At 44.8% G+C, this 16,774-nt stretch overlaps 1 protein-coding gene across 2 annotated transcripts; it reads right to left on the bottom strand.

Moving 5' to 3' along the window:
• Positions 1-169: 169 nt before the first annotated feature.
• Positions 170-15,131, bottom strand: OGFR (opioid growth factor receptor). Of its 2 annotated transcripts, XM_090065279.1 has the most exons (9): positions 14,849-15,131; positions 12,526-12,594; positions 9,789-9,836; positions 8,668-8,730; positions 8,271-8,358; positions 6,876-6,954; positions 6,277-6,343; positions 5,760-5,908; positions 170-3,884 (listed from the first exon to the last, which is right to left on the bottom strand). In XM_090065279.1, the coding sequence occupies exons 1-9, from the start codon at positions 15,041-15,043 to the stop codon at positions 2,555-2,557; spliced, it is 2,088 nt and encodes a 695-aa protein (XP_089921405.1). In that variant the 5' UTR covers positions 15,044-15,131; the 3' UTR covers positions 170-2,554. The 2 variants fall into 2 exon arrangements, with proteins under 2 accessions (XP_089921405.1, XP_089921407.1); XM_090065281.1 differs by lacking the exon at positions 12,526-12,594 and having other exon boundaries at positions 14,849-15,130.
• Between the last annotated feature and the right edge of the window lie 1,643 nt (positions 15,132-16,774).

Genomic DNA, 16,774 nt, shown 5'->3' with positions numbered 1-16,774 from the left:
GCCAGAAGTAATTTTAGAAGGCAGCAGATTAGCAGAAAGAACAAAGCACCTGGATGCCTCCCACCAAAGGGGACATTAAGTGGAAAAGCTTGTCTTTCTTCAAAATGTTCTTGCAAACGAGTGCCTTTCAGGAGGCATCCTTTAAAACATCAACAAATGAAACTGGAAATTGGTTTGCAAAGTCATACTTTAATATGCACTGTTAAACACAACAATCAAGTCCACTGAACAGCTATTAACACTAAAAATATCCTTTGCAAACCCATTCAAAGACTTGACAGTTGAAATCCTAAACCTGAACATAACAGACGATTATTTTTGCTCCGGATCACAGCTTCCACTGAGATCACCTTTAAAACACATTGCCATACTGGATACGTGAAGTGTGCCAAGTATTCATAAGGGAAAATTTCATCCTTCAAATAAAAAAACCACAACTACAAATATGTACAAAAAGCAATGATAAAAAGCCTTTGCTCTTTACAAAAGTGTTTTCACTAAATTCCCTCCGTATTTACAACTAATTTTATTCTTTTTGGATCATTAACATCTTTTTTTTTTCCCCCTTACTAGAGAAAAGCACATTTTGAAAATGTATTCATTAAGACCTTTATCCAACATGGCACTTAAAAGCTCCGAGGAGGTCCATTGATTGCAATGAAGTCTACTCACGTGCTTAAAATTACACACGTGTTTAAGCGTCATGCTGGCTCAGACCCCACAGGTTGAGAAGACAAATCACAGCTCAAATTCCCGACAAGATAAAGCTTCTTAAGAGCAGTAGCACAGATCGCCACATTGTGCAACTCCGTCTTCGTGCCAACTGGATGACTGAGCCAAGCAGCAGCGGTGCTCAACAGAAACTATACGGCATTAATAAAAAACAACCCCCCCCCCCACAAAAGCAAAACCATAAACACTAAAACCATTTAAATGAACATCAAAGTCCAGTCTTTTCAGTTGCAGGAATTTTTCTTCTCTGCTCTGTATGACAGATCCCCTACCAAAAATAACTTAATGCTTTGTGCAAGAGAAAATGCTAAATTGTACATTACTCTTTTGAACTAGCTGATTCTAAACAGGGCACAGATGATTAATGGTAGGCGATATTAGTGTAAATGCAAGCAACAGGTGGCAAGAAATGAGAATAGAAACTTTTCACCACCTGGAAGGGGTGGGAGAGGGGACAATTGTTCTGTTTCCTAGCTGATAAGCAAGTGTTACGGTCCTTACCAGCATCCACTATAGGTAGACCTACCAAAAAGGGATTGAAATCAATGTTATCAAAGCTGAAAGTCTGCCCTAGGGACAGAGGAGGGACTAAAGCCGGTAGAAAAATGTACCTGAGAAACCAGTTTGATTTATTAGCAAGGCTGTGAAAAAAGGATGGCAAAAATATCAGTTTCTGTATTTTAACATGGGGACAGAGGGGCTTACAACTAAGAGGAAAAAACAGCATCTGTGAGTCTCAGGTCTCTGAAAGAAAAGCAGCTGGATACTTCCTAAAAGGAAGTGGTGGGGAGGGGAGAGGAGGGGGAAAGAAATATATATATATTCCCCATCCCCCTTCCTTTTAAGGCTGCTTGATATATAATATCTATAGAGATCTGTCTCTATATAGATATATCTTTCTATGTCTATATATCAAGTAAACCCTGATATAGCTCTCACTCATATCTCCGGTCTGAGTGAGTTTTGCCAGGACCTACACAAATGCAAATACGTGATGCCCTTGCACTTATGCTGGAAAAAACAGCCCGCTGCTTGAGGTTGAACACTGGCTGCTGGTTGCAATTTAATTAGCAGTGTTTTATTCCCTGCAAAAAACTTGCCGGCCCATTGGTAAATTATTTGTTCTTTCATACACACATTAAGCTCATCACTCACGCCCCATTTCATGTGCAAACACGAGCAGAACAGAGTCCTGTGCCAGGCTTTAAGTAGGACGCTTGAGACCACTGCACATCTTTACCAGCAGCTGCACAGAGCCTTGCCAAGACGACCAGGGCCTTGCATCAGGCTCTTCCAGGGGACCAACAAACGAACTCCGCCCTGGCGTGACCACTTCCAATATGGCAAAGAGAAGTTGCTTGGTATAAAGCATATCCAGCAAAGTGGCTTATGCCAGAAGTGTCTGTATCCCAACCATTTTAATTCACTAATCCGTGACTTCTGACCTACTGATTAGAAGAGGAAACACTTTTTGTTTGCATCTTTAAAAAATAAAGAACATATTGGGAAAGCAGCAAAGAGCAGACGTCCCCCTTCTTGAAGCCTGTCTGGAACATCGGGTGGTCAGCGGGTGGTGAGAGGCTCTCCCTGGGAAGCAGATTTTTCCTGGTGAGGATAACCAGTGGGTAGTTCTCAGCTAAGTCATTATAGTAGTTAAAAAAGAGTGAGGGGGCAGGGGGGCTGGGTTTGTTCTAGACTTTTAAAGATGTGTTCTTCCATTGGTCTTTGGTGCACGAGTCACCCACCTTGCTCCTGGTGTTTAGGATGCCATTGGCTCTTCCTCCACTTGCCCTAGTGCCCTTGCAATATTTGGGTTGCTCCATCACATCTTCAGGTCACTAGGTTCTGCTGAATCCCCAGAGCCATCTGTTTCCTGTGTTATATTCCCAGCGTTGGCGAGATGTCCCGTGCGCTCCTCAAGGGGAGTCGCTTGGCCGTGGACCCCACCTGAGGCTTTGTCTTCCCTTTTTATATTCACATCCTTTGCTGCTTCTTCCAGCCCGAGACCGTCTGCCTGGCTTTTGGTTCCCGGTAGAGTCTTGTTAGGCTGGCTATCGTCACTCTCTATTTTAGCACTTTCTCTGCTTGGCATCGAGTCATCCTCTCCTGGCGAAGGCAGGCCAACCTCAGAGCCAGGCAACTCAGCGCTACACAGAGTTTGCACGCTGCTTTCTTCCACAGCTTGCTTCTCCTCACTCGCTTCTTCTTCCTCAGCCCCTTGGCTTACAGCATCTGGACTGGTTACCTGGGCACTGCAGGGAGAGGCCTCTGCATTCAGATTTATGGCTGTGTTTAAAGCCTCATTTTCTGGTGTCGTCTCATCCACTTTCCTCCTCTTTACGGCCGCATCAGATGATTCAGGCTCCATTAAGCTGTCCGTACCCACACTGTCTTCTTCAGTCATCACTGGGGCATCGCACTTCGGCAAAGCTGGTAGTGGCTCCGTGTTCTCTTGATTGAGAACACATTCTCCTAGGTTATGAGAAATCTTCTCAATGTCGGTGGGACTTTTCAATAGACCCGTGCACTTGCTGTTTTTATCCAGCTTTCTTTTCTTGCTTTCCTTTAGATAGTCATTCTCTGCTTTATCCCCCAAGCCAAGAGCCTCAGTACCTGGATCTCTCTCTTCTAACTGGGGCAGCAAGGCTTGCGTCTCTTCTTCAGCGTCTCCTTTGTCTGTAGTGTGATCATGTTCACTTAACTTCTCCGATTCGTGGTCCTCAGTCACCTTTCTGGTCTGCAAGTCTGCAGCATCTCCAGCTCTCTCTTCTCCATTTAGTTTGCTTTCATCCTTTCCTCCTGCCTCTCTCTTCTTTCCTCTGACGGGCTCCTGCTCTTCTTCAGTCTTTTGGCAGCACTGAGACTTTGATGGCCTACATCTGTACTTCAGGAGCTTCTGATGTGGTCCCCAAACAAACCGACTCTGAGGTTTAAAGTGCCGCCATGCATAATGGATCAGTTCTCTTCTCTTTTGCTTGTTTCGGATGGTGAAGAGGAAATAGTCCAAGGCGCTTCTCTTAACGTTGGGGAGCGTCTCATTAACAAGGGTTTCTGTTAGGAAAAACTTAACCAGACATACTTGATAGTGTTCATACCCCATCTCACCTAGACACTTCAGGATGCGTGTTATCCGCAAGTTATTGTGGCTAAACCTGGGAAAGAATAAACAAGAATGGAGACAGGCAGGAAAATCAAATCGTTAGGGAAAAACTAACATAGCCTAGGCTTACAAAAAACCCAGGCATGGTTAACATTATTAATGTTGGATGGGTCTTTAACAGCATCTTGAGGGGAAGATCAAGTATATGCCAGCCTATTGCTGCAGTATCTACCCATCGACTCTGGGCTTCAACCATGTTCTCCTATCTGTGCTTCAAATGCCCCATTAAACAGCATCCCAGCTCCAAAAGAGGGCTGCACCTTCCTCAGGACTAGGAGTGATTCTCACTTCATGAGATCATTTATTAGAAAAGACATTATACCCTCATATCTCAATAACGCCACTCACAATGAGCCCAGGGTGGATAAAAAAAGTTTTAAAAAAATTGCATTTTATTTCAAATCAGATTTTCTAAATGTAATCATTTAAATTTTTTTTAAAGATGCTTTTTAAAAAAAACATATAAAGATAGTTTTAATTTAAGATAAGTTAAAGCTCAAAGATATAATCATGGAATAGGGATTATAACTTCTAATGATATACTATTTGAGACAATATATTCATGTAACCTTTTTAGAAGTTTTATAAATAGGTCACAACAAGACGTGGACTATATTAGGGGCCCAATCTTACGGAGTTCTTAAAGGCTCCTCTATAGATTAGTGAAGATTAAAGGAAACCACTCTACCCAGTGGGACTCAGTGTCCAGTCTAGTAGATCCCACTGAGCATCTCTGTGATGCTTCAGTTCTCAAACTGTGGATTTGTGTCTCCAGAGATCCTAGGCAGACCAGGTTCTTTGGGCAGATGTGATATCTTTTATTAGACTAACTAAATAGTTGGAAAAACTGTTCTTTGCAAGCATTCAGGCACAAACGCCCTTCTTCAGGCACAGGGAGTTTCTGGTCTCCAGAGGTAACATCCTTGTTAACAGCAGTATATGAAGATGAGAGATAACAGACCAGATTACCCAACCATTAGCCCTGTTGTCTCTCTGCAAGTTTGTATACACACTGACAAGCCCTTACTTTTCTCTAAAAGTGCAACGTTTCAAGAAGTTAAATGAATAAAGAGTATCAAACAACAAGAACGCACTTTTTGTAGAAGACAATGATTAAATTGAGGCTTCCTGACCTCGAACAAGCCTACTTTAGACAGCATGTGCTCAACAAAGGATGTTAAAGCACTTCACAAGTATTAATTGAGCCTTTTAAACACACTAAGAAGTGTTAGTAAGCATTCTTGTTATATACATATTAATATCCCCCCCACATAAAATCATTGGAATTTCTAGTTCTGACCCCAAGTTTCTCACTGTACCTAGAGATCAGTGCCTTTTTGATCTTTCCTTTGATGTTTTTAATTTTAAAATTAACACTGAATACGCTTCTCAGCAATGGTTAGAAAACAGAAAGTCCCCTCAGTATAGAAGAACTGAGTTGTGTGTAAAAATTGTTCCAATGGTTTCTGAAACCCCAGTTGAAAACATTCATTCCTGGCAAACCCTGCAGGAGCTCTGTGAGTGTTTATGCTTATATTGCAGGCACAGGGAGATGAAGATGGATATCACCTTTGGCAAGTATTGCCAAAGCAGTGGCATATAAACATGGCAATCTCAGCTGGGGCTTCCAAACAATGCAAAGGAACAAAATGCTCAACAGCCTGCCGAGTCAATGGGCGGGCTAGGAAAGGAAGGTCCATGCTCTTGGGTAACTGGCTCCCACCCCTAAGTCAGACCATGCTGCTCTGGTAGCAGAGGAAACCTCCATACCTGAATAGCCAACCAATTTCCTCGGCTCTGTGTGATCTTTCCTCCTGTTGTAACAGTAAGCATAGGAAAGAGCCACTTAATGCAAATTGGGTCTTACCTGTCCAAGTTGCGAAATCTCTCCTCCCAGTTTTCTGCTCTTTTGACTTCCCCAGTTTCTCGATTTGCCAAAGTTATTCCATAAAACCCCAGCATGAGTTCATACGCTTTTATGAATCTTTGCATAACTTCCTCTGAATTCTTAAAGGCCTGAAAAGTACAAGAGATGGAGTTTGCACTTAAGGCAGCCTAAAAAGGGTTGGAAACCACCTGCATTAGTTTGTTAAGGCACTTCTCAGTGATATGTCATACACATAAGTGCATAATATTTAAGACACCTATTGGGGATGCTCATTAGCCATGTTGCCAAGCACATGATCTACTGTGTAAGGCATTGGAAGAGGAATTGAAGAGTCAAAAGCTGCATTTAAACAGCCACTGGAGACAGCTCTGGTTTCATTATATGCTGAGGGCACGTGGGGAAAGCAATGGAGCAACCTTACCATTAGGGAAGAACTTTACCTAGGAGAACCCTCAATACCTGCCAAGTTTAAAAGGTCTGAAATAAAAAGTTGCACCTGGATTTCTTTACACGTGAGGGGCTTTGCCTGCCAATTCATCCCACGTTCACGCAGCGGAAACAACCTGGGAGGGGAAGAAGATTGGCAGATCAGACTAAAGAGGATATGAAATGCAACCCAAGAGTCTGTGCTCCATAACAACAGGTTTCCACTGTGAGGTGCATCAACAGCCCGAGCACTACAGAGGCCAAACATCCTCTTAAATAGGACATAACTTTGTATAACTACGCAGGGAACTTAATCCATAACATACTATTACACTGCAAGAAATCACTGCACCCACGTGTACTCTGAGCAGTCTTTTTTATCCATCTGGATATTCAACTGATCTATCACCACAGTGTCCGTGTCAAAGGTACGGCAGCCAGGCATAGAAGTCTGCATACAACTGTACAGGAAATGTTTAACTTCAGGATACACAAAGCCTTCTCAATCTCATGGGAGCATAATGGACTAAAAATCAATTTAACCATTCAGAATGAATTGGGAGGCAGGCCGACACTGTTCCACGACGACAACGCCGGCGGAAGCAAACATATTTGATACACATCTGAAGAAGATCCCTAAATAGTCATTTCCTCGTGTAGCAACTTTACCATTGTATGTAGGAATGGTTTTCTTCCAGCATCTCATAATCATGGCACCAATCTTTAAGGAGGGTGTCAATAGATACACCTGGGGTGACAGAAGAAAATGCATCAAATGAGAACGTTTAGAGTTAACTGACTAGCTGCAATAATGTCAGTTCTTTCTATCTTTCCTCAGAGATCATTTTTTCTAGACCTCTGCTCAGTTTTTAAGTTACTATTATTTGCCCTTCTCTGAATTCTCCCGTTAATTCACATCTTTCTTGAAGTGTGGCACCCCAAACTAGACTCTGGTAAGGCAGCGTTGATAGACTTGACCTGTCTGACACCCAAATGCTCCTGTTTATGCAGCTCGGCATGGACAGATGCACATTTTAGTATCTTTTAAGAGGGTGGGGGGCTGCTGCTGCTTGGGTGTGCACGTGACCTGCTATGCTGTAACTGTTACCGCTGGATGATACTGTAGAGGTACAACCTAGCCCAGTCACCCTAACTTTGATCCTGAAGGAAGAAGACCCTAAAGGCTCATCAGGTTTGCTGCAGTTGTATTGTTATAATAACATGCAGATGTAGCAGTTGCATAGTAACAGCTGGTAGCTGCAGCCTCTGATAGTGATGTAATTGGTAGGTCCATGCTATCCTCCAGTACAGCATCTGTCTTTTTTTGGCGACAGCAGGACATTGTTGACACATCTTCAGTCTGTGGCCCATTGCATCTCCCAAGATAGTTTTCCACAGAACTGTTTTGCATTTGATAAGAAAAGGCAACACTCTGCACTTGTCTTTCCTAAATGATATCGTACTTATTGATTTTTCCAAGACTATTTCAAAAGGAAATCCCATTCTCCAAAGTAATTGCAAGCCCTCGAATCCTGGTATCAGATCTGAAAACTTTGATAATGGAAGAGAAGGTAGGCTTACTAAGTCATTAATAATACTGGGCCCAGGGCAGACCCCTGAGAAAGGCCATCCTTGCAGTTACAGCAACCTACTGAGAACTACTCTTTGACTATGGATTTCCAACCACTGGTGCAAGCATCTTCAAGTAGGTTTAGCTGAACCACATCTTACTAGGTTATTTGTGAGAATGAAGGAAATCAGCTTGGTTTGCCCTGCTTTGATCTTAACAAATAGACTATTAAGGGACGCATGGTTTCTCTGAGACATGCAATAGAAACAAAAGATAAAAAACAACTAAGCAATTGCTTACATTCTGTATTCTGAACAGACAACCCTGATCACATGAAACTATTGCAACCACTGAAGGAGGTCACAGGATATTGCTTGGGTACACCAAGCACAGCGCTGGGAACTGACATATGTATTATTTTCCCTCTGCCAACTCATTGTGAGCTCCCACATATTAACTGCATGGTCCAAGGGAAGCCCAGGTGAGATACATACCACGAGGCTTAAAGTTAATTTCGTTTTTGTAAAAACTCAGATTCCACATCTCTTCCTCTTCCTCATCTGCTTCCGATTCTTCTAAACCCTGCAGGCAAGAGAAGCGTTAGCAAGAATTAAACGCCACATGTACATAAAAAAATATTCCCTTGGATCCTTTTATCTCCCTACCAAAGTCTAAGAATACCAGTATATTGGTATTCAGTGTTTTTTTCTGAGCTGGCAGGGGCAACGGGTGCACCTCATTGACCGGAGTGAAATAAGTGAATTACTTAAAAGTGAAGTTTTCCTTTCTACCAGCTTCAGGTAAATCAAACACCACACCACAGTCTCACAAATTGCTCCCCAGGTCTCATGAAGGAAAAAGAAAGAAAATTCATAAGTTCCCAGGCTGTACCGGGTAATGGTGCCTGTATCTCTGCAAGTCCTTCGCTGCTCTCCAGTTACGTCCAGCTGAGAACTGAAGGAAAAAGAAAAAAAAAAAAAGACAAATCAAAAATCTGGAGGAAAAGCCTCTCATCAGAAGGAAAAAACAAACTCGAACAAAACTGTTCTTCCCCATTTCCTCTAGGTGAGCTGGCTGTCAACGACGCTGTAAATCAGCGGTTCCCAAACTCTCGGCAGACTGCGCACCACCAATTTAAACCTATCAAACAAACAAACCTTAAGTACCCCGGGCAAATTTATTGTCATATAAAGTCATTATCCTAAATCTGTTCACATGCATCACTGGTGGTATGTGTACCACGTATTGGGAACCGCTGCTGTAAATCCCCTGCAGCCTAATGTGACAAAGCTCTTGGCTCAACCTCAGTGCCTGCAAACATCCCCCTCCCACCCCATCATAATCCTCCACACCGGTCTGAAATCCTACCTCCCCAGGGCGCACTCCCATCCTACTTTAGCTGTTCCACTGCACTCCTGTGGGCCAAGATGCCTACACGTCCTCCTATGTAGCAATGCAACTCACCCTCTTTCCTAGTCTTATTAATCAGGACCAGACTACAGAAGCTCATTCGAACCCAACTTATGCCAGGGACTGAGCTGTTCCTATCCAGCTTTAGGAGAGAAAGGCCAGACCCTACAAATATCACCACTGGATGTGGGGACGTGAAAGGATGAACAGAACAAGGCATATATCCGAGGCCTTGTCTAGGCTAGGAATAGAGGTCTGGGGTTTCTTAAGAAATGTTTTTCCCCACCTGTATGGGGGGTTAAGGAAACCCCCATACAGTGTGGCAAGACATCATTTGCCTTCTTTACACACGTTTAATAGGGCATGTTCCCATATGCCTTTCAATAGGTGTCTTAGCAGGATTGTCTCTGCCTTTGGGCTCTGCTGACCCAGACTCTTCCACAGCTTAGAGCAACCTTCTGCTGCGGAAGAGACGCAACTGCGGCTTCTTGTGCAAAGGAAGGTAAGGCAGTGAGGGGTCAACAGCTGTTTTTTGTTTCACTTTCTTCCCATAATGACCATCATTGTCTTTTCAATCAAGCAAAGCTTTGTTTGAACCCTACCTCAAAACCTCTCTGACTCAGGTATGGTACATTTGTTCTTCTTTGCTCCTAAAAATAAAAAAGGTACTTTAATGAGAAACTTAAGAACAGTGCTATTGAAGCCAAACTTCAACAGTAGTTAAAAAAAAATAGTATACAGATTGCTACTAATTAACAGGTGGCAATGTTTTAATAATTCAAATCACTGGAGCAATGCATTCTACTCATTAGGAAATTACTTTGTCCTTTTAATCATTGCTAAAATAATCCACAGACAAGTTGATACCCAATTCTTCTCTCCATGATGGTGATAGGATCTAAGACAAGTCGATTAAAATGACAGTGGCGCATAAACAGGTGCAAGAACCAGGCCCCAGAGATCTGAGACACGTTTATCAATTTAAGAATATTTAGACAGAATCGCTGGGAAAAAGAACAGAAAAGAAAAGCTGCGTTCCCTCCTCTCTGCACCATATGGAAGTAGGAGGTAGGACACTGGATTTTTTATTTCAGCCTGGATGGCAGAGAACTGCAAATAGGTGCAATCTGGTCAGGTGCCAAGTGTTGTGGTCTCAGTCCGTCAACGTGCATCATCAATAAGGACCCGAGGGGTCTCACTGAGGGCTTCTCGTGCACCAAAAGCCTTCCTGGCCCAAAGCAGACTGTACTGCAGAACCGCACCGGTACCAGTGGAGTCTGGATTAGACAAGTACTTTGTGGATCAGGGACAGAGGACTCCACATCCTGGAAAATGAGCACTGCAGAGTCAGATAAAAGATAGACAGACACATACACTCAGACACACACACACACTGTTGCTGCATACAACTACTTTCCATCTTCTGTCTGAAGGGAAAACCCTGACACACCGAATCAATGGGGGAAAAAGATCACTTTCCCTATTGCATTACTAGGGTAGAGCTAGACTTTGTACCAAGTAGCTCACAGCCAAGCATTTTGTCACTCCAGTCCCAATTATTATTTTTTTAAGTAATACAAATACTGAACATCAGTCTTTCATGTATTGTGCATGCCGATGTAAGGCATCTTTAGGAAAACTCCCCCAAGGATCAAAACCATAGATAAAACAACAGAGGACCTCCTCCCCCCACAAAAAACCAACACCCACCCCAAAACAAAAGCCCTTCTTGCTATAAACCAAGGGCAGGCAATTATTTCAGTGGAGGGCTGCTTACTGATTTTTGGCAAGCTGTCTAGGGCCGCATGAAAGGCAGCCAGGGGCAGATAAATATTAATTTTCTAAATTTTTTAGGGGCCCCGCGGGCCGGATAGAATGGCCTGGTGGGCTGCATCCAGCCCGCGGGCTGCATTTTGCCCACCCGTGTCGTAAACCCTTCCCACACACTCCCCCAATAAAGTAAAGGGGCTAACCAGACAGAACTGGAACTTCCTTTGGTACCTGCTAAATCCCCAAAGCAGATGAGTGTTATTGCCATTTGACATGAGATGACACAGACTGTGGGGCTTGCCCATGACCAGACAAATCAAACAGCCTGTAAAAGTGCAAAATCTGACTTTGGCGTATCAGTGACACTGCATATTTATAAGAGCCTCCTTTTCAAAATGTGCTGTCATCTAGGGAGGTAAGTACTGTTCTTTGCTTGAGCTGTAAGTGGGGACCGTAATTTAGCTTTATGAATCCTATGCATGTTCTTGGTTATATGGTCTTTGAACTCCAGGTGTTAAATCCCAATCCTACTAGGAATTTTGCCCTTGATGCCAGATAAACTAGGAGTCCCAGCCAAGCATCTTGTTTGTACTGGGCCTTCTAGCATCCACGAGGGCACTGGCCTCCAACAAAACAGCCGGTCACACAGTAACAGAAGATGCACTCCAATTCCAGACTAGTGTCAAAGCAAAAGGCAAATGGGGATTGGAGACACGTACAAAGTATGCAGAAGCCAGACCAAGTCAAGGAGCAGAAGTGCAGCAAAATGTACTGAAAAGCAGCTGGATCCAAGAGGAAGAGCCCTAGGAGAAGAGGATCAGACAAAGCATGCTGGGTAAGTAGTAGGCAACACACATTTCACGCCGAATAGACTGTCCTAAGAAGTTTGAGGATCTCCTCCCAGCCCAAGACCACAGACGCCAGGAACAAAATCTATTTCTGTCCACACCATGCGCCAACACGTATCTCTTGTCTTGTGCATCCATCCACCCCGTTGCAATATCACCACCAAGGTAAGCCCTGCACCCTGGTGCGAAGAGCAAGAGAAAAATCAGAGAACAGGGTCAGAGGATGAAAGGCATTATCGATACAAGCAACGTCTGGCTGAGAACCGGTAGCCGGCCCCAAAAGAGAGATGACACAATGTGCAGGCAGCAGCAAGACTCACAGACAGACAAAGGGCCCACAGCATGTTAGGAGCAGAAACCCGAGCAAACAAAGCGTTAATCCCGACCAAAATTACTTGCAGGCTGGAGAATGCAAAATAAATCATTTCTGTTATTAGAAGGAAGCCCTGGTACAGAACACAAGGTCTGCTACTCTGTGGGAAGCGAAGCAAGTGTTTTTTACAGAACGAGACTAAATCTAAAATATCAGATCGGGGTGGAGTCGGAGGGGGGAAGGAATGCAGATATTTAATGGAAAAGGCATATATTTAAGGGCGTTAAAACACAAGCAATCTGAAGAGACATATCCACAGTCATCTCCACTTAACAACAGATACAATTTGAGATTTAGTTTCAGCCAATTGTTCGAAAATGCAGATTTAAAATAAAAAGAAAGCTCTACCTGTGCATTGGAAAGACCAAGATCCCCAGAAAACTCAAACTGCTTCATGAGAAAAGAACACAATCTAGACTGAAGAGAAATGAAGCTAAATTAGTTTAACAGAGGCAGGGGAAAGCCGGTTTTATATAAAGATCGGCGCTGTTACCGAGTTGCAGATGCATGTATTAAGTTTACAGCAAGAAAATAACATTCTCTGTTGGTCTAAGAGTCCTTCCAAGCCCCTCAAAGATAACTGCAGACCTCAGCTGGAAGGAGATGACAATACATTTATGAAAGAAGAGTTAATGTGTTTAAAAGGCATTGATATTTCTGGTGACAAGTGTGGATTCAAGACCTTGTGCACATCCTTTTTTTTTTTTTTAAAAAAAAGGGCCTAAAAAACCCACTCAGTGAAGGCAGACTGTCCTTTCTTATGCTCAGATGTTGGCAACAGGTCATCTTCTCAGTGGAGAACAAGAGAGAAAAAGAGAATCAGCTTGTAATCTATGTCACTCTCTGGTCCTGTGCATCAACATGAGCCAGGAGAGCAATTGGCTCGTTCCAAAAATTGCTTTGGCAGGAACAGAAATGATCAAAACATTCCCACGGGGTTTAAAATCTGTGAAATCTTTCAAAGATCTTCAAAAAAAAAATCTCTCTTCAAAATAAAACCTCATTTTTGAGGCCACATTTGACTGAATGGCAACCCTTTGGTGCTAAACAACCAAAGGTAAAGGTTTTGCACGTTGGATGAGTCACGGCAGGTTTTTCAGCAAAGCTCTTGATCTGGGATGAGATTCTGCCGATGGATCTGCATGAACGGAGCTTCACTGACGGTGGCAGATCTCCGTGTGGGCGCTGCGCCTCATCGATCACGCTGAAGCCTCCGATCTGTTTGCAAACGGTGCCAAAGTCTCTACCCTTGAAAGAAAATACTACAACACTTGATTTGTTTGTGCTCCATCAAAAGGCTCATTTACAAAGAGCTTCCAAAGGATCTACTTCCTTAGACATCAGAAAATGTGTGATGTCATATCAAAAGGAAACTTAACTCTAACATTAGTTTCCTTTCCCCTAGGTGGGAGTGGTCAGATGAAAGAAGAAAATAAAAAGGGAAGAAAAAAACCCCACTACCCAACAGTGAAGGATTCTGCTTTCCTATTAAAACTGAATGGCAAAATCCAGAATGAAAGATCTGTCAAGCAGTATCAGGAAAATACTGACATTTGCTGCTGAAGTCAGATACTTGAGGAGACTAAATAAGGTCTTTATCCATTACTGAAGACAGCAGCTTTAAATGATCACATTTTGCTGCACCATAACCACTCATTAAACAGAGATCTGCTGCGCAATATACCATTAAGAGGCAGGGCTTTCAGTTTTACAGCTGACCTATATAATTCCCCTCCCAGAAGAAGCCTTGTAGAAAATCCTAGCAAGTTTTAAATTGTTTCTTAAAAGAAAGAAGACAGATGGCTTAAGGGCAAACAACTGACAATGGGAAGAGCAGGGCCACCAACAAAAGACTACAAATACTGACATAAAGAAGTACAGACTGGAGCACTGAAGGTATCAGAAGTGTTTCAAAGCCTGTGAATGATTATGTCAAAAACGCCAGGACATGGAGGCAAAAGGCCAGGCCTGGGCATAACAAAAATATCCTGGCTTAGGAGTAAGAAAAGCAGCTAAGCAGCAGCATGTGGCAGCGTAATGAAAACTTGGGAGGAACAGCTACAGATATTTCAATATTTTTCATTGAAAAATAAGTCACAACCCCTCCCCCCCCCCCCCGGCTCAAAGAGATTCACAGACTGTAAAGCTGGAAGGGACCTCAGCAGATCCTCAGGCACCGGGCAGGAAAGGAGACGGGGCCAGGCAAGGTGCCTGTCTAGTCTTCTCCTCAGGACTTCCAGGGCAGGTGCTTGCACCCCCTGCAACGTCGATGCCTAGTGCCACTGCCAGACTCTTCCACGCAGCGTTTGAAAACACAGGTCATCGTTAGCGCAAGAAAATTAAAAAATGAAACACTCGTAGGAGCAAAAGGACCGCGGAGATGCTTTCAGCCGAGCGGGTCCCCAGGACAGGAAGGTGGGAAGAGCTGGACCTGCTCCAAAAGGGACCCGCGGTTGATGCCGGGCTTCCTTCCAGAGCCGCGGATGCTGCTGCTGCTCTCCGGGGCGGAGGCGAGTTATGCAGCACGAGCGGGGGGGTCGCAGGACCTCTGACAGGCTGGTGCAAGCGGGGCAACCCGGCGGGGGGGGCAGGCATGCGAGGCATTGCGGGGGGAGCTGCATGGACGCATGGAGGAGCGGAGACGGACACCGAGGACCCCCCCCGCTCTCACCAGCCAGCCGCCGGCCTGGGAACAGCCTCGCGAACACACCGGCATCGGCTTCTCTTCATCGCCGTCCTCCTTTTCCTCCGCCAGCCCTTCCTGCCCGCCCTCCCCCTCGTCCTCCCAGCTGGAGTCGTACTGCCAGGGCTGCCCGTCCTCCCCCTCGGCGTCCTCCGGCGGCCTCATGCCGACCCAAGCCGCCATGGGCGAGCCGGGCTGGGAAACGGAAAGTGAAAGGAGCGGCCGCGGCAGCCGCCACGTGGGCGAGGCGCTGCCGGCCCCGCCCCCTCTTCCTGCCGCCCGGCCGCCCATTGGCTGAGCCGCGCCGGTAGAACGCCGGCATCGTGTGCGCGTTCCATCCGGCCGCGAGACCGGGCGGGGGAGGGGGCCGCCGGCTTCCGGGAGCCTCTCGTCTGGGAGTAGGGGGGCATCTCCCCCGCTGGGGCAAGCGGCGTCTGGAAGCGGGTTGCCAGACCCGCAGCCTCCAGGGGTTGGATATAAATCCCCAGGAGACTGCCGGGAGTCACCCGGGAGATAAAGGATCAGCCCTTCCATCTTTCTTTAAAATAAAATCGTCTGTACAAACCTGAATAGGGGCTCCATTAAAATAAATATTAGACGTCGAATCCGGTTTATGCAGAGGGTTTTTTAAATGTAATAGTCAGGTTCATTTATTTGCCTTCCTGGCGGAAAGGCTGTGCACCGTAATCCATAGCTGGTAGACGAAGCGCGCGGGCGCGTTTGCATTGTGTGGGGGGCACGCTGGCGTTCTGGAAACCCAGAATAGATTCAAACGGAGTTGACAACCCAAGTCTGGAATCGTGCTGCTTGCTTGCGAGGGGGTCTGTGTTTTGAAGGGTCATGACTTGGAAAAGCATTGCAGGTTGCCCTGAAGGATCTGCTTTGCTACCTGGAGTGAGCCAGGAGGAGATGCTGCAGACCACAGACGGCCCTGGGAGGTTGCATGGGTGTGCGGTGATGTTTGGAGCTGGCAGTGTCTTCCAAAAGTACCGCCAAACAATACCTCTTTAATTTTTTGGAGGGCAGTTCTTGCGGTGAAGGCACAGATCTGGCCCCTGAACTCCAAATGGATTGACCTGGAGGCTGGGGGAGTGCTGTCTCAATGTTTTCTGAAGGAAAATACTCTGAGAGCGCTTATTAAGAAGGGGATGTCAAGAGCTGCAATTTGATCTCTGTTCTTTTTCTGACGGAGAGGAAAGTGCTGCTCCTTGTGTTACCAATGTCCACCTTTGCATCTGGAGGGCTCTACCATGGTTCTGCATCAGCACTCATTCTGGCCTTTTGTATGTGAGCAAAATGTGGGAGCAGAGTATCAGAAGTGAAGGGCTTAAAAACAGACCTCATGACTTGCTATAGCCACATGAACATTATAGTAGAGTTGTTCTAAAGGGATATTCATTATAGCAATAAGCCAGCAAATAGTCAAAAGCAGCGAAGCATTTTTCCCCACTGAAAATGTCAGAACTATTTTTTAATTCCCTTTTTCACTGTGTATACAATACACCTGCGTTTGAACTTCAGACTGCCCCGATTCTGTATTTGTACTGTATTGTACAAGAAAGGGCGAGAATCAAGAGTACTGACAGCCTTGCCAGAGCCTTGTTTGGTTTTCCTTCTGCATAGGAGGCTTCCAAGTTGGTCTCAGTGTTTGCATTACCAAACCTTCCAATAAGCATTAAACTTCACAAGACTTCTGGTCTCACAACACTGCATCTGCTGAGTGGCAGGTCCATCCAGCACTTCCTTCCTCAATCAGCTGAGCAAAAAGCAGCAGAGCTTTAGGTAGGGCTATGGAATATGACAAAAAGGAGACATATATATATTTTGAAATGCTAAATTGGAATTGAACTGTGGTGATCTGATTGGTGGTTACTGAATCCCAGGGAATGTATATCACATCCATGAAGAGCAAGT

Source organism: Crocodylus siamensis, chromosome 10, assembly GCF_052110815.1.
Source record: "Crocodylus siamensis isolate JL-2025a chromosome 10, ASM5211081v1, whole genome shotgun sequence".
Classification (NCBI taxonomy): Eukaryota; Metazoa; Chordata; order Crocodylia; family Crocodylidae; genus Crocodylus; species Crocodylus siamensis.
Note: the sequence above shows the minus strand (reverse complement) of the source record. Positions and strands in the feature narration are given on the sequence as shown.

Bases quoted from the DNA above. Each gene is read 5' to 3' on its own strand.
- OGFR (XM_090065279.1), bottom strand. From the start codon at position 15,043: ATGGCGGCTTGGGTCGGCATGAGGCCGCCGGAGGACGCCGAGGGGGAG. The intron at 8,731-9,788 runs GTAGGGTTCAAA...TTTTTCCTTCAG, and splicing joins TGAGTCAGAGAGGTTTTGAG to TTCTCAGCTGGACGTAACTG. The intron at 3,885-5,759 runs GTAAGACCCAAT...ATTCTTTCCCAG, and splicing joins AGATTTCGCAACTTGGACAG to GTTTAGCCACAATAACTTGC.